This window comes from Oikopleura dioica, chromosome PAR, assembly GCF_907165135.1.
Source record: "Oikopleura dioica chromosome PAR, OKI2018_I68_1.0, whole genome shotgun sequence".
Taxonomy (NCBI): Eukaryota; Metazoa; Chordata; class Appendicularia; order Copelata; family Oikopleuridae; genus Oikopleura; species Oikopleura dioica.
The window spans coordinates 7,218,500-7,243,112 of NC_137293.1; the positions used below are offsets into that span (position 1 = coordinate 7,218,500).

General features: G+C 46.7%; 6 protein-coding genes across 6 annotated transcripts in view; 5 read left to right on the forward strand and 1 right to left on the reverse strand.

The window, feature by feature from the left end:
• The window catches only part of LOC145701557 (titin-like), a 33,134-nt gene extending 17,028 nt beyond the window's left edge, over positions 1-16,106 (forward strand). The window contains exon 4 of the mRNA XM_081778771.1: positions 36-16,106. Coding sequence (XP_081634897.1) covers positions 36-16,106 — 16,071 coding nt within the window. The remainder of the gene's footprint in view (positions 1-35) is intronic.
• A 538-nt stretch (positions 16,107-16,644) lies between these two features.
• LOC145704128 (uncharacterized) lies at positions 16,645-17,932 on the reverse strand. The gene is made up of 5 exons (XM_081781567.1): positions 17,735-17,932; positions 17,252-17,410; positions 17,033-17,207; positions 16,846-16,988; positions 16,645-16,794 (listed from the first exon to the last, which is right to left on the reverse strand). Exons 1-5 carry the CDS (start codon positions 17,879-17,881, stop codon positions 16,687-16,689), a joined length of 732 nt encoding a protein of 243 aa, XP_081637693.1. The 5' UTR covers positions 17,882-17,932; the 3' UTR covers positions 16,645-16,686.
• A 2,448-nt stretch (positions 17,933-20,380) lies between these two features.
• LOC145701559 (uncharacterized) lies at positions 20,381-21,039 on the forward strand. Its single transcript, XM_081778772.1, has 2 exons — positions 20,381-20,680; positions 20,728-21,039. The coding sequence occupies exons 1-2, from the start codon at positions 20,558-20,560 to the stop codon at positions 21,037-21,039; spliced, it is 435 nt and encodes a 144-aa protein (XP_081634898.1). The 5' UTR covers positions 20,381-20,557.
• A 134-nt stretch (positions 21,040-21,173) lies between these two features.
• Positions 21,174-22,490, forward strand: LOC145703211 (autocrine proliferation repressor protein A-like). The gene is made up of 4 exons (XM_081780537.1): positions 21,174-21,766; positions 21,837-21,991; positions 22,037-22,122; positions 22,289-22,490. Exons 1-4 carry the CDS (start codon positions 21,265-21,267, stop codon positions 22,473-22,475), a joined length of 930 nt encoding a protein of 309 aa, XP_081636663.1. The 5' UTR covers positions 21,174-21,264; the 3' UTR covers positions 22,476-22,490.
• Positions 22,491-22,517: 27 nt separating this feature from the next.
• LOC145703212 (uncharacterized) lies at positions 22,518-23,128 on the forward strand. The gene is made up of 2 exons (XM_081780538.1): positions 22,518-22,765; positions 22,920-23,128. The coding sequence occupies exons 1-2, from the start codon at positions 22,537-22,539 to the stop codon at positions 23,039-23,041; spliced, it is 351 nt and encodes a 116-aa protein (XP_081636664.1). The 5' UTR covers positions 22,518-22,536; the 3' UTR covers positions 23,042-23,128.
• A 537-nt stretch (positions 23,129-23,665) lies between these two features.
• LOC145701560 (uncharacterized) lies at positions 23,666-24,240 on the forward strand. Its single transcript, XM_081778773.1, has 2 exons — positions 23,666-23,879; positions 24,003-24,240. Exons 1-2 carry the CDS (start codon positions 23,731-23,733, stop codon positions 24,238-24,240), a joined length of 387 nt encoding a protein of 128 aa, XP_081634899.1. The 5' UTR covers positions 23,666-23,730.
• The last annotated feature ends 373 nt before the right edge of the window (positions 24,241-24,613 follow it).

Consider the following 24,613-nt stretch of genomic DNA (forward strand, 5'->3'; position numbering starts at 1 on the left):
CAGCACTTGATCTTTCTGCTATCATTGGCCGACAGGTCAACTGCCGAGTCGGTGCTCAGATTCGACTTGACTTGCCAGTCACTGGTAAACCCAGACCAACCATGGCGTGGACCAAGGACCGAATCCCCATCAAGCGCGATGACGGAATCAACATCGAATATGGCAAGGACCAGGTTACCCTTATGTGGGGCGAAGTAACCAAAGCACACGCTGGTCAGTACTACTGCAAGCTTGACTCAAAGGCTGGCATGGTTGAATCTTCCTTCATTTTGAACGTCTTTGGTGTTCCTGGCAAGGTTCACGGTCCAATTGAATTCATCGACGTTGATGCTACTGAGGTTCATCTTGATTGGGAAATCCCAGAAGATACTGGTGGATCCGAAATCACTGGCTACGTCATTGAGCAGAAGATCTCTACCATGGACAAGTTCAAGATGGTTACTGCTTCTTGCTCTCGATCTCAGTTCCGAGTCAAGAAACTCGAAGAAAAGCAGGAATACGTTTTCCGAATCGCCGCCGAGAACAAGTACGGTGTTGGTCCATGGCTCGAATCCGTTCCAGTCACTCCACGATCGAAGTACCGACGACCCACTCCACCAAGCACTCCCGAGTTCTACGATGTTGCTGCTACTACCATGACTATGATCTGGAATGCACCTCAGTCTAACGGTGGAACTGAACTCCTTGGCTACTACCTTGAGAAGCGAGAACGAAACGCGATTCTCTGGACTAAGGTTAACACTCGACCAATCAAGGATCCTGAACACAAGGTCACCGGTCTTCTTGAAGGTCTTGAGTACCAGTTCCGAGTCTACGCCGAGAACAAGGTCGGCTTCTCTGCTGTCTCCGATCCATCCAAATTCCAGCGAGCCTTTGATCAGGTTTCTGAGCCTCAGGATCTCGAAGTTGTCGACATCAACCGAGACTCGGTCTCTCTTCGATGGAAGGAACCAAAATTCAACGGCGGTGCCAACATTACCTCCTACAACGTTGAGAAGCGATCTGGTCTTGACAACCGATGGTACAGAGCTAACTTCGCCTCTATCACCGAGTGCGAATACACTGTTACTGCTCTTACTCCTGGAGAAGAGTACGAGTTCCGAATCACTGCTCGAAACGCTCTTGGAACCATGTCTCGACCATCTCAGCCAACTAACAAGGTTGTTCCCCACGATGAATTCATCCAGCCTCAGATTCTCTTCGATCGAGAACTTTTGGATGGTGTTTTCACTCGATCAGGCAAGACCATTGTTCTCAAGGCTCAGGTTGTTGGTAAGCCTACTCCACGAGTCTGGTGGACTAGAGACGATGCCGAGCTCATTCCTTCGCCCAACATGGATATTGAATCCGACAACAAGGGTAACCATACCTTGACCATCAAGGAAGCTCGACGACAGGACAGCGGCAAATATGAGCTCTTCGCCAAGAATCCTTGCGCTCTTCGATCTTATGATATCGATGTCCGAGTTCAGGATCGACCTGGTGCACCAAAGGGCCCCATTAAATTCACTTCCGTCTCTGGCGAAAAGATGACTCTCTGGTGGGAAATGCCACAGGATGATGGAGGAGCAGCAGTTGAGAAGTTCCTTGTTGAACGACGTGAGACTTCTCGAACTACCTGGAACATCGTTGATGCCAATGTTAGCTGCTGCAATTTGACCGTCATTCGATTGCTCAAGAACCACGAATATCAGTTCCGAGTCTTCGGTATCAACAAGTTTGGCATTGGTACTCCACTTCACTCCGATCCAATCATCGCCCGCTACCAGTTCAACGTTCCTGGCAAATCTGGTGCTCCTACTCGAGCTAACTCGTCTAAGGACTCAATCACCATTATGTGGGCTCGACCTCAGTCTGATGGTGGCAATGACATCAAGGGTTACCACGTTGAACGACGAGAAAAGCGATCTCTCCGATGGGTCCGATGCTCTAAAGACCTTGTTTCTGAGCTCAGATACAAAATCACCAACCTCACTGAAGGTAACTGGTATGAGTTCCGAGTTACTGCTGAAAACAACGCTGGTCCTGGTGAGTCTTCTGATGCCGGTCCATTGATCGAGTGCCGAGAGCCAGTCAACACTCCTGGCGTTCCTGGCGTTGTCCGAGTCATCGATACTACTCGAACAACCGTCGCTATTGCCTGGTCCCCACCAACTTTCGATGGCGGTTCTGCTGTTACTGGATACAATGTCTACACCAAGCAGCTCCAGCCACCATCAATTGACAAGGAGCAGCAGGCTGAGGCTGAAGAAGCAGAAGAAGAAGTTGAATTTGCCCGAATGAACATTGAAGCCGTCAAGGCTTGCAACTGGATCATTCCTGGTCTCACTCCTGGTCAGGAGTACCTTGTCCGTGTTGCTGCTGTCAACGTCGCTGGCGAAGGCCACCATGTCCAAATGACCGGCCGCGTTACTGCTGTTGATCGACTAGAGAAGCCCGATTTCGTCATTGGCGCCGACTTCAGATCCAACTACATCGTTCGAGCTGGCAAGCCTCTTCATGTTTCTCTCCAGTACTACGGTCGACCTCTTCCTACAGTCACTTGGTCCAAGCCTAACTGTGATCTTGAAGACCGAGCTGAGATCCGAACTACTGACTGGAACTCTGAATTGACTATTCCATCAACTGAGCGAAACGACTCTGGAAAATACACCATCACTCTCGAATCTGGTGCTGGTATGAAGGAGCTCAACTTGAACATCAAGATTCTCGACACCCCAGGCGCTTGCTCAGAGATTCAGGTGACCAAGGTCACTCGAGAATCCTGCTCTCTTCAGTGGCTTCCACCAACCATCGACGGCGGTGCTTTCGTCAAGTCTTATGTTGTCCAGAAGCGAGAAGTTTCTCGACGATCTTGGCAGACTGTTACTAGAAACTGCCAGCGACCTGCTTACACCGTCAGTGACCTCGAGCCAGGAAGCAACTGGTGCTTCCGAGTTCTCGCCGAAAACGAATTCGGTATTGGTGAGCCACACGAGCTTTCTCGATCTGTCATTATGACCGAACTTCCATCTTCTCCAGACAAAGCGTCTGTTACCAACGTCACTTCCAGCTCTATCAGCATTCGATGGACTGCTCCAATGTCCAACGGAGGTTCTCGAATCTCTTATTACCTCATCGAATCGCACAAGAAGGGTGAAAAGAAGCCTGACGGCCTTGACTTCTGGGTTGAAGTCGCCAAGGTCCGAGGATCCATCTACGAGTACACTGTCTCTGGTCTCACTAAGGGCTGCGAGTACCTTGTTCGAGTTCGAGCTATCAACGAATCTGGTGTTGGTCCAGAGCGAGACGCTTTCCCATCGGTTGTCTGTGAAGATGAAGCCATTGCTCCCGAAGCTGATCTCAAGCGACTGTACAACAAGACTCTCACAATCCGAGCTGAACAGAACGCAATCATCGAAATTCCATTCATTGGCTCTCCTAAGCCAAAGATCACCTTCTTCAAGGGCGAGAATAAGGAGCGAAAGCTCTTCTCTGAAGGCAAATATCTTATTACTATCACTGATAAGGTTGCTACTCTTCGAATCAGCTCTACTGAGAAGAAGGATTCTGACACTTATTACATCCGACTTGAAAATTGCAATGGAATCGTTGAGAACAAGTTCTACGTTAACATCTTCGACGTTCCTGGACCAGTTTCTGGACCAATCACTTTCACTGATGTCTCTGCTGATGGTATGACCGTCAACTGGGGACTTCCTGAAGAGAAGGGCGGTGCTGAAATCAACGGTTACTCGATTGAATACCGCGAGTACGGCCGAACTACTTGGACTCAACTTACAAGCTGCACAACCCGAAGCTACTTCAAGGTCCGAAAGCTTGTCCGATACACTGAGTACCAGTTCCGAGTTCGAGCTGAAAACCGATTCGGCTTTGGTGACGCTATTGTTTCTGATCCATGCCGAGCCGAATACGCATTCGTTGCTCCTCACAACCCATCTACTCCTGAGGTCCTCCAGATCACCAAGGATTCCGTCAAGATCGAGTGGAACCAGCCGGTCAACGATGGCGGAAAGAAAATCACTGGCTACTGGGTTGAAAAGAAAGAAATCAACTCTATCGTCTGGCAGAAGGAAAACACCCAGTCTTCCATCAAGGCAACTGAAGCTTGGTGCCACAACCTTATCGAAGGTCTTGAGTACCAGTTCCGAGTTCGAGCTGAAAACGATGCCGGTATTGGTCGACCATCTGAGCCTTCTCGCGCATGCACTGTTCGAGCTGAAGTTAGCGCTCCTAACAATCTCAGCATTGTTGACATGATGAGCAACTCTGTTATCCTTGCTTGGCAACCACCAACTATGGATGGCGGCTCAAAGATCTCCCAGTACGTTGTTGAGCGACGACATATTCCAGATGGCCGATGGCTCCGATGTAACTACAACAACATCACCACCTGCGAGTACACCGTTTCTGGTCTTACTCCTTCTGATACTTACGTCTTCCGAGTTATTGCGAAGAACACAATGGGCACTGTTGGCCATCCAACTGAGCCAACTGAGCCTGTCAAGTGCGAAGAAAAGATGGAACCACCAACCATTCAGCTCGATGCTGCTCTTCTCACTGATTGCTTCACCGTCCGAGCTGGCAACAACGTCAGCCTCGAATGCCAAGTCCTTGGTCGACCACGACCAAAGGTCTTCTGGTACAGAAACGGCCAAGAAATCGAAGCTGGTGACCGAGCTGTTATGGAACGAGATCACAAGAACGCTACTCTCAATATCAAGGACTGCTCCAAGGAAGACACCGCCAAGTACGAGATCGTTTGCCGAAACCAGTGCGGCGAAGTCCGAGAATATGTCAATCTCAAGTGCCTCGATCGACCAGACAAGCCAAAGGGCCCAATCAACTTCAGCCGAGTTATGGGTACCAAGTTCGTCATCAACTGGGGTCTCCCTGCCAACGATGGTGGCTCCAAGGTCACTCACTACATCGTCGAGCGACGTGAAACTTCTCGAATCAGCTGGGTTCCTACCGATGATCACTGCGAGCTCATGACTACTACAGTTAAGAAGCTCATCAAGGGCTCAGAGTACATTGTCCGAGTCTTTGCTGTCAACGAGTACGGCATCTCTCCACCATTGGAGTCTTCTCCAATTGTTACCAAGGATACTTTCACTGTTCCTGGTATGCCTGGAAAGCCTGCTGTTCTCACCACGACGAAGGATTCCGTCACTATTCAGTGGACTCGACCAGAAGAAGATGGTGGATCTGATATCTTCAACTACGCTGTCGAGCGACGAGAAAAGGGTGGACAAAAGTGGATTCGAGTGAACAAGCGAGTTCAGATTACTGAACTTCACTATCGAGTCACTGGTCTCTCAAAGGGATCTGAGCACCAGTTCCGAATTTCCGCTGAAAACTCTGCCGGTCTTTCATACTTCTCTGATGAGTCTCAGTTCGCCAAGGTTTTGGACCCAACTTTCTCTCCAGCTGCTCCATCCAACCCACGAGTCGTCGATATGACCAAGACCTCTCTTATGTGCCGATGGAACACTCCACTTTACGATGGCGGAAGCCCGATCCTTGGCTACGTCGTTGAAGTTGCTCAGATGCCTGATAAAGAGAAGGCTATCATTGCTGAAGGCGATGACCGACTTCCTGATGAGTCTGAGGATGAAGTCGAACTCGAATGGGACCGAACTCACATTTCCAAGTACATTGTTGGAAATTCCCATAACATCACTGGTCTTGAAGCAAATAAGGAACATCAAATCCGAGTTTTTGCTGTCAACGCTGTTGGTGTCTCCGACAAGTTTGCTCAGCTCAGCTCTCCAATCCGATGCCGAGATATCATCGAAGCGCCCGAGTTCGAAGTTGATGCTTCTATTCAGAAGAACATGCTCATCCGAGCTGGTCGACCAATCGTCCTCAAGGTTCTTGCCAAGGGCCGACCTACTCCATTTATGATGTGGAAGAAGGAACCTGCTGGTGAGAACTTGGCCACTCGAGCTTACATCGACTGCAACGATGGAAAGGCTTACCTTGAAATCGAACGAGCTGATCGATACGATTCTGGTCGATACACTGTCATTGCTGAGAATCCTGCTGCTACTCGTGAGTACAACATCAACGTCAAGGTCCAAGATACTCCTGGTCCAGTTGGACCACTTGTGATTAAGGATGTGAACCGAGACTCCTGCGTTATCAGCTGGGAACCTCCACAGCTTGATGGATGCTCAAAGATCCGAAACTACATCATCGAAAAGCGAGAAGCTGGCCGAAGATCCTGGCAAACTGCTATTTCTAAGTGCGAGCGACTTTATGCCCGAGTTACTGGCCTTGAAGAGGGAACTCTTTACCAGTTCCGAGTTGTTGCTGTCAACGAATTCGGCAATGGCGAAGGACGAGAATCCGAAGAAACTGTTCTTGCTGCTGAAGTGCCAACTCCACCAATGAACATCCAGGTTGTCCAAGTCACCGACGATTCCATTTCTCTCAAATGGCAAGCTCCAGAGCAATCTGGTGGATCTCGAGTCAAGGGTTACGTTGTTGAAGCCCAAGAAAAGGGAACTGAGCGACGTGAATACTCTGTCATGTGCAAGACAAAGCACTGCAAGGGACAAGTTGTCGGTCTCAACACTGGCAGCGACTACTACTTCCGAGTTCGAGCTCTTAACGACTGCGGCTTCTCTGATCCTCGAGACCTTGTCTCCTCTGTTTGCATCAAGGAACCACGAGAAGAACCATCCGTCGATCTTTCTGAATGCCCACAGAAGATTCTCCACGTTGTCCAGGGCCGACCAATTGAGATCGCTATTCCAATCTTCGGTAAACCTTTGCCAAAGATCACCTGGATGAACGAGATGGACCAGAAGATCATGGAAATCGCCGACAAGCGACTCGTGCAGAACACCAAGACTCATGCTGTTCTTGAGATCCGAGATTCTAACTATGGCGATGTCGGTGTTTACAAGCTTTTACTCGAAAACGAGTCTGGAACTTGCACTACCAAGCTTCAGCTTCTTGTTCTTGCTCCACCAACTGAGCCAACTGACCTTGTTGTTTCCGATGTTGAAGCCACTTCTTGCGTCCTCACTTGGCAACTGCCCGCTTACGATGGTGGCGCTGCCCTTAGCAACTATGTTGTCGAGCGACGAGAAGTTCACCGGCCAATTTGGGGACTTGTTTCTGGCACTCAGACCCGAAATACCATCAAGGTCAACAACTTGACTGAAAACACTGAATACATGTTCCGAGTTTGCGCTCAGAACAGATTCGGCGTTGGCAAGGGTGTCATGTCGGAGGAAGTTCTTATCAAATCTCGATTCCAGCTACCTGGTCCACCATCTACTCCAGAAGTTTTGTCTGTCAACAAGGACTCCATCACTCTTACCTGGAACCAGCCCATCAATGACGGTGGAACTGACATCATCGGTTACATTGTTGAACGAAAGCAAGCTCAGGGACAGCGATGGATCCGAGCTACTCCTCAGATGATCCAGGCCACCAAGTTTGTCTCCACCAACTTGATCGAAGGTATGGAATACTTCCACCGAGTCCGAGCCGTCAACAGCAAGGGCGAATCTAAGCCTGGTAAGCAGACCGATGCTATCAAGTGCCAGGATCCAATCAGCCCACCTGGACCTTGCCTCGACTTCTCTGTCACTGACATGACCTCCACTTCTTGCAGCTTTGCCTGGGTTGAACCATCCTTCCACGGCGGTGCCAAGGTCACTGGATACTTCATCGAATTCCGAACTGGTGATGATTGGTGGCGAAAGGTCAACAGCCGACCTATTCGAATCTGCGAATATGTTTGCATGAACTTGCCAGAAGGTGATGAGTTCCGTGCTCGAATCGTTCCAGTCAACGCTGGCGGTGAAGGTGAACCTCTTGAGATTGAAGTTCCAATCAAGATCATGGATCTTACTGGTCCACCAATCATTCTCAACCACGACCACTTCGACGAGACCTATGTCACCAAGAAGGGCGGTATGATCTCCCTCTGCGTCTGGTTCAAGTCTAAGCCTCTTCCTAACATTCAATGGAGCAAGGAAGGATGCAAGGATATTGAGAAGCGAGCTATGATTGCTAAGCACAGCGATCATACTGAACTCGTTATCCGAGACGTTGAACGACTTGCTGACAGTGGCACTTACAAGTGTACTCTTTCCAACAACTACGGCGAAGACGATGTTGTCATCCCAGTCAATGTTATTGGCCGACCCGATGCTCCTGAAGGTCCACTCCAGTTTGGTGACAAGACTCAGAACTCTGTCAAGCTTATCTGGAAGCCAACTCTCAACGATGGAGGAAGCCCAATCAGCAACTACGTCATCGAATACAGATGCATTGGTCGACAGCGAACTATCACTTGTGATAAGAAGCTCCGATCAACCAGCCACACCGTCACTGGTCTCCAAGAAGGAGTTGAATATTCCTTCAAGGTCTACGCCGAGAACTTTTTCGGACTTTCTCTTCCTCTTGAATCTGAAGACCCAGTTATTCCAAAGAATCCTCTCTTCCCACCAACTGAGCCTCATCATATTGAAATTAATGAGGTTACTCGACACTCTATTGGTCTTAGCTGGGCTAAGTCAATGGACGACGGTGGAAGCCGAATCCTTGGTTATCACGTTGAGCGACGAGAAGCTGGATCCGATCACTGGTTCAGATGCAACAAGGTGCACACTCCAAACCTCAACTTTGTCGTCAGCGGTTTGGTTGAGAATGCCAGCTACCAGTTCAGAATCTGCGCTGTCAACGCCGTCGGCGAGTCTGACGTTTCTGAGCCAACCGAAGAGATCTGCTGCAAGCTTCCATTCGAAGTTCCTTCTTCTCCTGAAGAGATTGAAGTCCAGCACCGAACTAAGGACTCCATCACTATCGCCTTCAACAAGCCCGAAAGTGATGGTGGCAAGCCAATTGAAGGATACACTGTTGAGTACCGAATGTATGGCTACCACACCTGGAAACAGACTTGCGAAGAGCCTCAGCCCGACAAGATCGTCCAAGTTGGCGGTCTTGATGAAGGTACTGACTACGAATTCCGAGTCTGCGCTGTCAACTCTGTCGGCAAATCTCGACCAAAGATCATGGAGGGTATTGCCTCGACTAAGAAGGCTGTTGGTGATCCTCCAGAAGTCCTTGAAGCAATGGCTGACCAGGCTGTTGTCTTTGGCAACGATGCTGTCTTCGAGTGCAAGATTTCCGCAAAGCCTGCTGCTGACATTGAATGGTACAAGTTCAATGAAAAGCTTGCTTCCGGCAAGAAGTACAAGTTCGATACTGATGGCGAGAAACAGATTATGATCGTCAAGAACGCCCAGTACGAGGATGAAGGAAACTTCTACTGCGCCGCTCGAAACCAGTTTGGCCGAGAAGAAATCTGCGCCAAACTTTCTGTCGAGTCTGAGCCAAAGATCGATCCTACCTACAAGTTCCGAGAGAACGTTCAGTTCCGACAGGGTACATCAATCAACATTACTCTTCCATATGTTGGTCGACCTGAACCTCAGGTTCTCTGGATGCGAAATGGTGAGCGATTCAACTTCAAGAACATGGCTGTTGAGTCCACTGACAAGTACACTTACTTGTTGATCCCCGACTGTGATCGACAGGCTCATCAGGGACGATACACTGTTGAGCTCAGCAACAAGCACGGCAAGAACAAATACGCTGTCAATGTTGAAATCCAGAAGGGCCCAACTGCACCCAAGAAGCTCGAATTTGTTTCTTCCAATTACACCACTATCAAGGTTGGTTGGGAAGCTCCCGCTGACAATGGTGGAAGCGCCATTACCAACTACATCCTTGAGAAGAAGGACATCACTGCCGCTAAGGCCGAAGCTGAAGCTAAGAAACCTGAACCAGTTGCGGCTCCAGAGCCAGTTGAAGGCGAAGAAGCTGCTGAGCCAGTCGAACCAGCCAAGCCAGCTGAACCACAGGGAGTCTGGCAGCTTGTCACTTCCTCCACTCTCAACACTGAGTACATTGTTGAAGGTCTTACTGAAGGACACGCTTACCGATTCCGAGTTTGTGCTCGCAACTTGATTGGTGTTTCTGGTTACACTGAGATTGAAGAACCAGTCATTGCTTCTCCACCATTCAATAAGCCTGATCCACCAACTTCTGTCGTCTGCAGCAATGCCAAGGGCGAAGTTGCCATGATCAGCTGGAAGGCGCCCAAGAACGATGGCGGTAACAAGGTCAAATACTACCACATTGAGCGACGAGAACGACGACGAGGACAGTGGGTCCGATGCTCCAACGAAACTGACTTCATCAAATACACAACTCACAAGGTCAGCGGCCTCGTTGAAGGACAGTTCTACGAATTCCGAGTTTTGGCTGAAAACGAAGCTGGCTTCTCTAAACCTTCTGAGCCATCTCAGCCAGTCAAGGTCGACTCTGCCGTTACTCCAATGGCACCAAAGATCGTCGAGCCTCTCCGTGACTACGTTGCCAAGCCTGGTCAGAACTTGACCATCCAGACTAAGATTTCTGGTACTCCAAAGCCAATCATCAAGTGGTACAGAAGTGGCAAGGAAATCACTCCTTCTTACAAGTACGACATTCGAGAAGGACGAGGCAACTACTTCAGCTTGACTATCATGGACTGTGATAACGACGACGAGACTGAATACTCTGTCCGAGGTGTTAACCCACACGGCGCTGTTCACATGCACGCCAAGGTTTCTGTCCAGGTTCCTGCCAAGCTCAAGGTCCCACGACACATGATGTACGAAGCTACTCGATGTCGACGACACGAAGTTGTGCAGATCAAGATCCCTGTCGAAGGCTTCCCTCTTCCAGACATCACATGGTCTATCCAGGGCAACCTCATCTTCAACGACACTCGACACAACATCCACACTACTCCTTCTTTCACCACTTTGACCATCAACGATGCTGATCGAAAGGACTCTGGATTCTACGTTGTCCAGGCCAAGAACCGATTCGCCAACGACTCCGTTTCCGTCGAACTCCTTGTTGTCGATGTTCCTCAGCCACCAACTAACATGAAGGTTTCTGAGATCACTCGAGATTCTTGCTACCTCAGCTGGGACGAACCACGAGACAATGGCGGCCTTATGCTTCAGAAATACTCGATCGAGATGTGCCCTGCTTCTTCCAACAGATGGACTCAGGTCTCTTCTACTCGAGCTCAGCATTACACCGTCATCAACCTTTCTGGCCGAACTCGATACACCTTCCGAGTTATTGCTCTCAACGAAATTGGCGCTTCCAAGCCTTCTGAGCAGTCTGAGACGATCACAACTAAAGAAGACCGAATCATCGCCAGCAACTACGACGACTGGGTTGATCCTCTCGACAAGTTCAAGCCATACGTTGCCAGCATCACTTCTGATAGCATCCATGATAGCTTCCACATTTGCGAAGAGATCGGCCGAGGTACTTTCGGTGTCTGCCACCGAGCCAAGGAGATTCTCACCGATAAGGCTTTCGTCGCTAAGTTCATGAAGGTCGATGGTGCTGACCGAGTTCACGTCCGACGTGAAATTGATATCATGCGAAAACTTCAGCATCCCAAGATCCTCCAGCTTCACCAAGTCTGCGACATGCGAAACGAAATCGTCATGCTTACCGAGTTCCTTTCTGGACCAAACCTCTTCGAGAAGCTTTCTGATACTCGATTCGATCTCAACGAACAGAAGTGCATTGGTATCGTCAAACAGATGTGCGAAGCATTGGCCTTCATCCACTCTCTCAAGATCGCTTACCTCGACTTGAAGCCAACTAATGTTATCTTCTGCACTCGAAAGGTCAACCAGCTCAAATTGATGGACTTTGGTCAGTCTCGAATCTGCCAGCCAGGCGAGACCGTTCGACTTGCTTACAAGACCCCCGACTTTGTCGCCCCTGAAGTTGTCACCAACGAAACTGTCCACTTTGGAACTGATATCTGGTCCCTTGGTGCTATTGTTTACTTCATGGTTTCTGGCAAGCTTCCATTCGGCGGTGAAAACGGTGAAGTTGTTCGAAACAACGTCATTGAAGGTTCTTTCGACTTGAACTGCAACGAGTTCACTCAGATCACCGATGACTGCCTCGACTTCATCGACCGATGTCTTCAGCGAGACCGAAAGGCTCGAATGACCGCAGTCGATGCTATTCAGCATCCATTCTTGCAGCCACTTCACCGCGAGTTGAGCCGAGATCTTATCATCCAGCGACAGAAGCCAATCAACACCATTCCTCATCGAGCTGTTTACGGTGCTACGCGAAAGGGTGACGAGACCGAGTCTCTTATCGGCATTGCTCGATGGGCAAATGGAGGTGCTCTCAAGTCACACCGAGGCCACACCATTTCCAAGGTCCGAATCGCACCATGGGAAATGTCTCCAAAACTCAGAGCTATGCACCATGTCATGGCCAAGGAAGGTTCCACTCCCAAGCTTATCTGCCGAATCGAAAACGCAACTGGCAACGAGAAGATCACCTGGTACCACAACAACATCGCCCTCGATACTGGCTTCACCGTCGACGATGAAGGCAACGAGATCAAGAACAACGACAAGTACGAGGCGGAATTCTCTGCTGCTAAGGGTGCTTCTCTTTACATTATCGGCGTCAAGGAGCGAGATGAGGGAACGTACAAGGTCCGTGTTGAGAACGGCTTTGGTGCTACCTTCAATCAGCTTGAAGTCTGCGTTGAGCGACGATCTGACCGCACTTGGACTCGAACTCGTCGATCCTTGTACATGAAGCACAAGAAGAGCAAGGGACTCGGTGGCCGAGAAGTCAAGGCTCTCCGACGACCCCCAGAGTTCACTCTTCCTCTCTACAACAGGACGATTACCGAGGGAGAAAATGTCACTTTCTCTGTCACTTGCACCGTCCACCCCGATCCAGCCATTACTTGGTTCAAGGATGGCCAGAAACTCAGCTTCGGCGAGGATGATACTCAATACGATTGCACTTCTGATAAGGGTCTCTACTCGATGACTCTCAAGCGATGCGATGCCGACTTTACTGGCGAGTACAGCGTTCAAGCTGTCAATCCATATGGCGAAGATTGGTCTAAGGCTACTTTGACCGTCAAACCTAAGGCTGCCAAGGCAGACATCACCGTCCGACCTATGTTCCGACGACTTCTTTCCAACATGGAAGTCGAAGAGAACCAATCTGCTCGATTCGACGTTCGAGTCACTGGATTCCCTCGACCAACTCTTGTCTGGGAGAAGGACGGCAAGGAAATCACTCCTACTCAACACCACCAGATCGTCTGGGAAAGCAACCACGACTGCTACCTCATCTGCTACAACACCTTCAGCGATGATACCGGTCTCTACAAGGTCACTGCTACCAACTCTGCTGGTACCTCTTCTTGCCAGGCTCAGCTCACTGTCAAGCCTATCAAATACGAGCGAAAAAAGGCTCCACGAGAGAACGCTGACCTCATTGCTGAGTCCAAGCGAGCTAAACTTGCTCGACTCATTGCTGGCGATGCTACTCCAGTTCCAATGAACGAACGAGCTAAGCTTGCTCTTGCTGATGCTGAGGCTGCCGCCCGATCTTTGAAGATGGAAGGTGTCGATGAGGAAGTTGATCCACTTGAAGATGTCAAACTCCAGAAGGTCCGAGCTCCACCAATGAAGATGCCATACAAGATTCCAGAATCTCGAGAAGTCGATCCTACTGTCGCTCGAATTGACAAGAACATCACTCAGTACGAGCCACTTTCTGACATGAAATGGTACAGATCTTCTAAGAAGGCTAACGAGCTCATCGATCCCGCTCTCCAGGGCACCAAGGTCGAGCCACGACGACAGAAACACATCAAGCAAGTTCTTCTGCCCGACACTGAGGGACTTGTTCCCGTCAAGCGAGTCAAGGCTGACTTGAACACATCTTCTGATCGATACCGAACTCTTGAGACTATTCTTGGCGACTCTGATAGCAAGGCCATCAAGGATGCTAAGATTGATCCAAACCAGACTTACATCACCTACTACCGACCAGAACTTGATGACGAGCTCGTTCTCAAGCCATGCGACGAGTACATGAACGAAGTCAGAGCCAAGGAGATCCTCCACGACGAAGAAGTTGAGCGAGAAGAACTCCGACGCAAGAAGTTCAAGAACCGATCTCAGATCCGAAAGGAACTCTACGGCGAAGATGATGAAGAGTTTGAGCTCAAATCTGTCAAGGTTCCTAAGAAACAGATGGATATGGGAACTCCTCTCTCTGAACTCGAAGCACGACGAAAGGTTCTTATTCCAGATCGAGCTGAGCGAAAGAAGATTCACATTGGATCTGATTCTGAGGATGAAGCCCTCGCTAACATCAAATCTGGCTCCTGGAAATACGCTGGAATGCGAGAACAGATGGAATTCGACGCTAAGAAGGGTCGCGGCCGAGCTCAACCTGCTGAAGTCGCCCCTCGACCAAGATACGTTCCAACTGCTGATGCTGATGAAGCTTATCTCGAGACTCTTCGACCCCCAGCAAGAAAGACCCGAGCTGCTGAATACTTGATCAACAAGAAACCTCTTGGTCAAGCGGATTTCGAGACTCACGAGCTTCTCCAGCCACAGCGACGACTTTACCAGGATTATGAAGATTCTGATGAAGAAGAAGCTAGACCAGTTCGACGACGACGCCGACGAGACTCTGGCTCCTCCATCTTCACTGCTCCTGGCCGACATGGTCACTTCGAAGAAGACGTTGGAGAAGAAACCCTCGAATTCACATCTTCAAAGTACAAGAAGCAAGCAAAATCATCCGCCGCTTCCTCTTTTGATGTTCCCACAATCGAGACTGCTCCTACTTTCCAAATCCGATTGAAGAGCCACGTCGTTCCCGCTGGATCTAAGACCAAATTCATGTGCTCCGTTGTTGGCAAGCCCCGACCTCAGATCACCTGGTCTCACAACGGAACTACTCTCACCAACGGTGGCAAGTACCAGATCGAAGATCTCGCCGGTGTTCTCACCCTCACCATCCACAACTGCAATGCTGATGATGCCGGAACTTACCAAGCCCGAGCTTTCAACACTGCTGGCGAGTCTTCTGACTACGCCACCCTTGAGATCGGAGAATACGGATCTACCAAGAGCCAGCGAGGATTGAGCGATGGCACCAAAATGAGCTCGATGAAGATGGACGAATGGTCAATGCGAGAGCCTTACCGAAAGTCCACTCAGGCCGTCGCCGGTGCTCGAAAACTCCCTGGTGAGCCATATTTCCTCTCTGCTCCACGAGACCAGACTGTTGCTGATGGAGAGACTGCTCGATTCACCGCCAACGTTGATGGCAGCCCAATGCCAAGAACAATGTGGCAGCGAATGGGCGCCAATCTTCGAGATTCTGACAAGTTCAACATCCGATCTATCAGAAACCAGCAAGTCCTTGAGATCCGAAATGCTTCGGTCATCGATGCCGGAGAATACGCCGTCACCATCCAATCCCTCAAGGGAGAAGAAACCGCCTACTTCCAGTTGAACGTCCAAGGCCGAGCCCGATCCCGAGCTGCTGTTGCTTCCCCAACTCCTTCTACTGGTTCCCGAACTAGCCGATCGAGCCGAAAAGGCAAGCCAATGGTCATCTCCGAACTGCACGGACAGATTCAGCTGAACGGCTCCGTCAAACTCGACTGCTCTGTCATGGATGAACACGCTGTCAAGTCTGTTGTCTGGTACAAGAACGACCGGCAACTTTCTTCTGCAAACGCTACCGCCTCTGCTGGACAGTACACTTACACCATCGATGGAGTCACTGCTGCTGATGCTGGACACTACGCCTGCCACTTGGTTGGACTTTCCGGATCTACTACAACTTCCTATGAGCTTCTCGAGGACCGAATCGCCGACTACGCCGCCAACGCTGCCAAGGTCCAGCGAGTTACCTCCCCCGTGAAGATTGCCAACGAAGTCACTTTGGAATCCCTCCCTGCTCAGCTCGAAGTCGCCGCTGATACCGTTCTCAGTCTTTCTACCACTTTCACTGGCTCTCCCGGTAAAATCGAATGGACCCGAAACGGACAGCCTCTTGCCGATGGAGACGAAGGTGGACGAGTTACTGTAGAAACCACTCTTTCTTCTACCACCCTTACTGTCTTGGCCGTCTCTACTGATGACGCTGGACGATACAGACTTACTGTCGGTGATGAAGGATCCACCGCTGTCGTAAGCATTGTTTAAAAAAATACCTTTTTTAGCTGTGCAGTTTATTAACTGTGTTTTCTTTTACCTATTTAATTGATCGTGAAAGCCAAAAAAAACTTCGAAAAACAAAAAAAAAAATATCACGAAAAGACCAATCCCTTGGCCGGGAAAAGGTCCAATTTATCAAATCATTGATAATTTTCACAGCAAGGTAACAAATTCGATGCTCTTGATTAAACCCGTTCTAGCTGCTTCAAGCGCTGAGGGTTAATAAAATTGAGGTGCTCGAGCCTTGCTTTGATTAATTATCACCGGGACAGCACTCCCACAATTAAGAAAAAAAAATACTCTTTCACGATCATACTTTTTCCTTTTACTCTTCCTTGACTTCAATTCTGTGTGCTTCAAATTGTGCTGTACTTTCTTCTGTTCAAATTATTCAACTGCAACCCAACTTTTGAACCATTTTGAATCGAATAAAAAATTCGGAATTTAAAATCAACAAGTCTCATTTTTCCAATTCACAATTGTCCAAACAAAGCATTCGCATCAAACAGGAAAGAAAAGCTAAAACTGGGAAAGTGGTAAAGTTTATTTGACTATTTAAAAAGGTTATTCATGCAATCTCTCCGAGCTCCTTCATCGTTTGTTCAAGATTACGCTCGGCTTCGTCTCGTTCAGCTTTGAGCTTTTCAATTGTGTCTTCGGAGTCATCAAGTTGTCGCTAGAAAAAAGTCGTTGTTGAAAAAAAAAATTTTGAAAAAGGAATTCGCACCTGAAGTCCGTTTACTTTGGCGACAAGCTCTTCAATTGTACGCTCGTTTTCTTTATTCACAGAGGAGAATTTCGCGACTTGGTCTTCCAATTGAGCTTCTTTTTCAGCAGCTTGATCATCAGCCGCCTGGAACGCTTTCAAAGCTGAAAACGGCAATCAATCATCATTCAGAGCACCCGAAACTTACAAGAAGTGAGTTGCGTATTTTCCGATTCGGCGTTTTTAAACTGCTGGCAGAAGGTATCAGCTCGATCTTCAGCTTGCTCAAGCTCGGCTTCCAGGACTTTGACGCGTCTTTCGAGATCTTCTCGTTCACGGACCGCGTTTTCTGCCTCCAAGACTGCTCTTTTCAGCGAGATTTCCTGGGAAATTTAATAAGGAAAGTAATAAAAAATGGATGATTCACCTGATCGTCGCATTTTTCAGCAGTAAGGGCTTCTGCGTTCTCGAGCGATGTAAGTCTTCGTGTAGCTTCATCCCTCTCAGTTTCGGTTCTCTCCAAGTCGGCAGTTAGCCGAGCGCAGTTCTCCTCAAGTCGATCAAGATTGTCCTCGAGGAGTTGAACCTTAATTTGCTTGTCAGAATAAACTCGCTAATACAACCGATAAATAGCGATGCCTGGCTGGCATTTTAAATCCATCCTCGTTAAATCTTTACAAAGTGCGGCGAATAAATCACTTTTTTCAAAGGAAGAATCTTACCCTAGGCTCGGCAACCTGAATAGAAAACCTGAGTCAGGTTCTAAAGAGCCAAAATGAAAAGCCGCGTTGCGGCTTTTTATAAACGAAGCCATTTTAATCAATTTTTTTATACTAGCAAAGCCGCTTTGGTCAGGCTCTTTAGAACCTGACTCAGGTTTTTCACACAGGTTACCGAGCTCAGATCTTACCCGTCTGTTTTGGCTGGCAGCTTCGTTTTCTGCCTTTTCTGTCTCAATATTCGCCTTGTCTAGTTGTGCTCTGAGAGTAACGATTTCATCCTCCTTGATTTCGAGTTCGTCTTTCAGCGCTGTGATTTTTCTCTTGATAACTTCCATTTTTTACTTCAGCTCTGAATATAAGATCCTTTTTTTCTGTTCAATTTCAATTTTGGACTTTCTGAAACTCTGGACCGGGTTTTATCTCTGGCACACGGCGGGGAATATCACACGTTAGAGTCAAAAATCACTAACACAGCATTCAGATAGTCACAAACACGTGATAAAATCAAGATACAAGCTCTTTTGAAAAAGAAAAAATAGTGAATTGAGGGTACACTCCTCTTGAAAGTGTAGTTGTGTGGCGAAATGGTAGCTGGTTTCTCTCGATTTTGGTAAAGTAGTGGTTGAAATAAAGGAACAAAGCGTGTCTCAACTCGTTGTCTTTGAGCTCGACAAAGGCATTGACGAGTTGGAGCACCACAAGATGGCGCTTGTTGCCGGAAATCGGCACGTCTCCTACTTGGGGACAACAAAGGAACACGCTCGTGCTCGTTCAACTGTGCATCTCTGGAAATAAAATCAAAAGAAAACAAAGAGGAGGACAATTTGAATGTTGAATGTTGTAAATCACAAATTTCATTTGTTTGTTAGACTTTTCAAAATTCTCGATTTTATTTTAAGAAATTTGATTTTTTTGTAAAACACTCAATTAAAAACGCTCTCTCTAACAAAAGCCAAAATGTTATTGAATTTCAAGAGTCGCCATTCAAGATTGTCGCTAATAAAGAATTCAATAATATCTCTGTCGAGCTTTTATTTCAACTCTCTCATTGCCAGATTGAATCTGGGCGCTTTTGAAGAATTCAGAATTGAAGAGGCGAATAAATGCGGCGGATATCTCCTGGCCCGCGGTCTCTCTCTCTCTGCTGGGAACAGAGCTGGTTTGATGACGCTGGCCTTTCGATGGGCTTGAATCAACGAACCTTTCACAATCACGAATCGTAAAAAAATCTTCAAACAGCGCCAGTCATCAAGCTCACGATGTCAACATCCGATTTCCTCTTTCTGTCCAGCGTCCGATCCATCCACGCAATCACCGCCGCACCGCCGCCGCACCCCGGCTGTTCACCAAAAAAAATAAAACACTCATCATCCTAATTACTTTACAGCCCCTTTGTCGACCACCCAGCAAGATTTTATTTCATTAAACTTTTTTCTAAAATCACTTTTTTACGTTTTCAATTTTTTTATTTATTTCAATGCAGCAAATTTTGGGTTGATCTCTACCAATTCTTTTTCAATTTGCTCCTGCTCGGGCAGCATGAACTGGCTAGTAAGAGGATCAGTAGGATTGCAGTTCCTACTATCCAGCAACCAACCGATTCCAAGGCCAATCGTCGTCACTAGGAAGAAAATTGCAGCGATTCGCCAAAAATGCTTTTTGATCACATCACGGAGACACATTTTCACTCTTTTTTTCTATCACTTTTCCAATGAGAAAATGATCGACACTACCACTACCACTAACACTTGCATGCTACTCCTGCTCATGCTCGAACTTGCTAAGAATAAATAACTGAGGTCGGATCATTTGAGTTGGTTACAGTATATTATCAGAATAATCATCGTCATACTACTAGTAAGAAATCAAAGCTTACAGAAATATCCTCTTTTGTCGATTTTTAGTTCATTTGTTCGCTTGGAGGGATGATTTTGGGATTTACGACGTAGTCTTCGAGATTTTCAATCTGTGCGACGGATCTTTGAGCTCTTCCTCCGCCTTGGGGAGGAGCTTGGGTTGTTGTTGTGCAGGGGTCAGAGACCCCCCATCCGATGGACAAGGCGATGGTGCTGCACATGAAGATGATCGCTAGAATTCTCCAGATATGCTTTTTGATGCAGTCTCCCAGGCACATTTTGTCTCTTTTTGTCAAATTCAAATTTTATGATAATTTACAGATACGCTCCCATTTTTACGTGTGCTTACGGGTTAATAATTAATGGCTTGGGAATTTTACGAGAGTTCTGTGTACTCAAGATGTTGGTCCAAAAAGTCATGGTCAGCTGAGTCCGACTCATAGGGAAATAAAAGACAAGATGATTTGTTTCGATATTGTCGATGGTTATTCACACGCAGTTGACTTTAGTAGGCAAGGAATCGATCCTTGAGGACTCCAAGCTCGCCTAGACTCGCATTCCTTTCAATTTCAAATTGTTTAGACAATGGTCAGCGTCTTTTCAAAACTTACGATAATTCCCGCGCCCCCCAAGCCAGACTAAACATTGCTCGCGGGCACATTCCTTTTGCCGCCGCTACGAGATGACTTTCTCCTATTTCCTTTTTTTTTGAACTCGACGATAGGGCAAATATAGGGTACATTTTATTTTCAACACAGCTACTTTATGGCATTGAAAGCCCCCGCATCAGAACAGGCGATCACTCTCAAACCGTAAAAGCAGAAAGAAAGTGCTTAGGCAAGATTTGAAGCCTAATTTACCACATAAATAACGCCATCGACTCTTTAATAAGGTCAAAGTAATAATAGTCATTTTATTTTTATCTGGCTCCGGTCTGCTTTTGCCGAAGTTCGAATCGTTCTGAACTGTCTGGCGCGATTCCACCGAGGTTTCGGATAGAACAAACTTTGTCAAAAGAACCACGTCTTTCTTAAAAAAAACTTATGATTAAAAACTTTTGCAGAGCAGTTTTCATAATAATGATCAAATCTGGCCATAAGATATTTGTATTTGCTATGGCGGCGGCCCCGTTTGCCAACAAAAACAAGTACCAAAATGGAAGAGAATTCTGAGAGAGCAGTTCCCTTTCGTTCAAAATGGACGCGACTTATCGCTGCTGGTTCTGCTGTTGTCGCAATAAGTACTCTCATCAGCGTTTCCATTTTCGTTCCGAACAAGGTTTGGTTTTCAAATTTTTCAATTGGTTTTATAACCGCGTCTTTCAGACTGAAAATGATGCCCCTTCTACCGACGTCCAGGAAGCAGTGGAAACAGTTATCTCTATGGAAAAGCTTCAGCGAGGTCTAGAATCGCCCTATAGATATGATTGTGATTCGCACAAATGCTCAAACTTGGATGATTACGTATGGGCGCACAACGAAGGATACTCTTGGGAGATTTTGGAAACGAACAAATCCGCCCTTGGTGGAACTACTTATATCGTCAACATGACTAGCCAGTACTGGCTAACGGAGGCTGAAGTAAATCGGAATCTCTGGTGGCATGAACTGGTCGTGGCGATTCCAGACAAGAGTTAGAAATATTCCTCCTAAAAACAGACTAGACGGCAGGGAAAAATTGTCCGGATCCGGCCAAGAATCTATCTACAACTATTATCAAATCTTGCATAATCTTTTACGAAAACGAAGAATCTAACTCTAAAGAAAGACGAATACGACCCAGACCTTCATGGCTCTGGATTTCTGTACGTTCACTGGGCCTCAAACAAGAAAAACGGCGCAATCACTTCAGAGGCGTACAAAATGGCTGATCAAATGATGCACCGAGCGCGAACAACGAAGACGATCGTCGCATGCGTCCGACAAGTTCCGAACCAGCCACTGTTTTTTGAAGATGATCCACGAAGCGAAGAATTCCCCAAGGGACGAACTGAAGATGATATAATTGCATTCGGCTGGCGGAAATTCGTTGAAGAGCCAGAACATAATCCAGAATGGCTGGTTCACATTCCGATGACCAAAGCAGCTCGATTGGCGATGGATGCTGTCGATGAAATTTATGAAGAAGTCAAGGCTGATTTCGCACACGGCGAGAGTGTTGGAAAAATTGATAAATTCTGCGTTGGTGGCGGTTCTAAGCGAGGATGGACGACTTGGTTGATTGCATCCGTCGACAAGCGAGTTAAATGTGCGACTCCGGCGGTGCTCGATTGCTTAAATATGCAGCAGCAGTTTATTAATTGGTATAAGAATCTTGGGGCGTGGAGTTTCGCACTCGAGCCTTATTGGTCTGAGAATCTAACAGGTACTATTTCGAAGTCTATCTATAATCCATCGTTTATTTTTTATCTGATCATCAAACTTCTTTCTTTAAGATTATATATACGATCCTGCCTTCGCAATGCTACAAGATGACATCGACCCTATCTCCTACGCTGACCGTCTTACGATGCCGATTTTGGTCATTACTGCGACCGGAGATGAATTTTTTGCACCAGACGATTCTTACGAATACTTTGACAAGCTGGTGGTAAGTTAATTTATTGACGATTTGATATCGTTAATATTCTCTTAGGGTGACAATAAATATCTGCGCCTTTTACCAAATACAGAACATACCACACGCCAGGGTCTTCTTCAAGTTATGTCAAGCCCGGATAGGTAAGTAACGGCTTGAGATGAATTTTACTGTATATAGCTCGGACAGGTTGAAAGAAAAGCAAATTGCTTTGTTATGTTATGAAACATGTTAGATTTTAAATTATCCTTGTAAATTGTAATTATTTATCAAATTATAAGCAGTTGAATTACTAACAATTATTTTCAGTACACAAGCGATAAGAGCCCTTTATCTTCAAACAATGAAGAATTACAGACAGCCGAAGGTGACCTGGGAACGCTTTGTACGAGAAAATGGAAATTCCGTTGTCAAACTCACCACGGATGTGACTCCAACTTCTGTTGTTGGATTCTACGCAGAATCAAAAAATGCTACAAGGAAAATTTCACCATAAAAAGTTCGAATATATGATAAAGAATAAAGATTTCTGAAGTCCTTAAAGACGGGATTTCCGAATGATATCTTTGGACCCTGATTTTGTGGACTGGGAACAGCAAAACGACTCTCAGGAAAAGCAAAAACTGATTCATGAGAGCCTTCTCAAAGACGAATCGAACCCGATTTACCCGTTCATGTTCTCAGGTGCCAAATGGAAAACATCAATGGTGCGACACGCGGGTAACAACGAGTACATTCTGGAAATTCCGCGAGCTTCTGAAGGATACAGAGCTGCAATGATTCAAGGTACTAAGACATCTCCGTATTAGGAACCAGCAGATGCGGAATAGATAATATTGAGAATGGCTTCTCCTCGTTATAGGCATTGTCACGTAGATTGCGCAAGAAAATTACTAGCAGACGAATTAATTACTTCATTGCCTGCCTGTTTAAAATTCAGTCTCGTTTCCCGGCCCCGACAACAGAAGCGACTTCACTGTTACATCCGAAGTTATGATCACTCCCGACTCTCGTCCATTCAAAATGTGCACAGATCCCAATTGTCGATCATTCCTTGTTTGAAAAACTTGCGAAGATACTATTGATTATATCATGGTTTATTTTTTTAACTGTGAGTAATAAATTATACGGTAGATATACAGACAACAAGTAAAATAGCCAGTGAATGAAATATTATTGCAGTAGAGAGAAGTGTCGCGTGACTCGGCGTCTTTGATTGAACCTTTGAGCATCTTCCGTGTTGAGTTTTGCGATTGAAGAGGTTTTCTTGCCAGAAATTGCCATTTTCCTGATGGAATTGACACGCATTTGATTCCTTTTTTCTGACCTTCGTTGGCGCCATGATCCAAAAGCAGTGCAGCAGCTTACCATGAGAAAGAACTTGACCAGATTCATTTTGAAGATTGTTTGAACTCTAGACTCGGAGGCATGAATTTATAGCGCACGCGAGCCCTGCTACGCCATCAGTTCGAAGCATCCTTACTCGAAAGACTGTAACCGTAAAGGGCGAGAGCATCGACTCGTATCGAAATAAAAGATAGTAATTAAGTCTTCCTAATTAAAAAAAAATCATAATTCAAATATCATCAAATTAACGCATTACGCGATTCTCATTGCAAATTACGAAATGATCTGAAATTACTCCCGCGAAACTTCTCGCTAAGCTTCAGGCAAGTCAGTGCTTCTCTTTTTGCAGCATAAAATCTCGATCGGATGACGCTTAAATTATCCCCTGCTTCGAAGAAAGCAAAATGAAATACTCAACTTTTTTGTGTCTCCTCTCCCAAGCTGCGATAGCAAGAACAACGACTGAGCTTACTTTTGATGGTGAGCCTTCGCAGGCAATTTTAGATGAAATTTTCGCCGAGCACGATATTCTTGTTTCTGGATTTTCAGGATGGTAAGCTAACTTCGAACATATTTGAAAGATAATTTGAATGTTATCTAATCGCGCATTGACGCAGATAGATGTATTATCAATATAGTATTGTGCATCTATTATAGAAATTTATCGATTGTTAAGCTATTATGGCCGTAAAACCCGAGAAAGGATGGAAGACCTCGATTTCTCCTTTGCAATGCTTTACTTGGACGAACAAGGAAGCGCATGGCGCCCTTGGTGGAACTTCATGAACAAAAAAACAGGAAGTGGAACAATCTCAGTCATGGTTAAAGACGAGACAGCGTTTACGTCGCAAATTGCGAAGAATAAAGTAACTGATGAAGAAATCATTGCCAAGATTTTCGATATGCTGCAATAAATATCATTTATAAATATTTTTCCGGAGAATGAAGCGCCCTAAAAAGTGCAGGACTAACGAAGTCGTGCTTCCTGTCAGATCTTTCAAATATTTGCATGCAATAAATACTTGTCAATAAATTGGAATAGGGGACCGGGCCATCCAACACATCGTAAAACAGAGATGAAGCTTCTCGCAAGTTCCTTGGCTTCGGTCGGGCTTGGATCCCTTGTTCGGGATGGACCTTGGAGTTGTGGCCAAGGTATGGAACGCCATTATGGCAATGTGTTAATAGGGGTTCTTTTAGAAAAATTTATTCCCCTTATCGCCACATTTTATTCATTTTCAATTGACGACAATTTTACTTGAAGAAGCTCTAATTGAAAAGAAATTA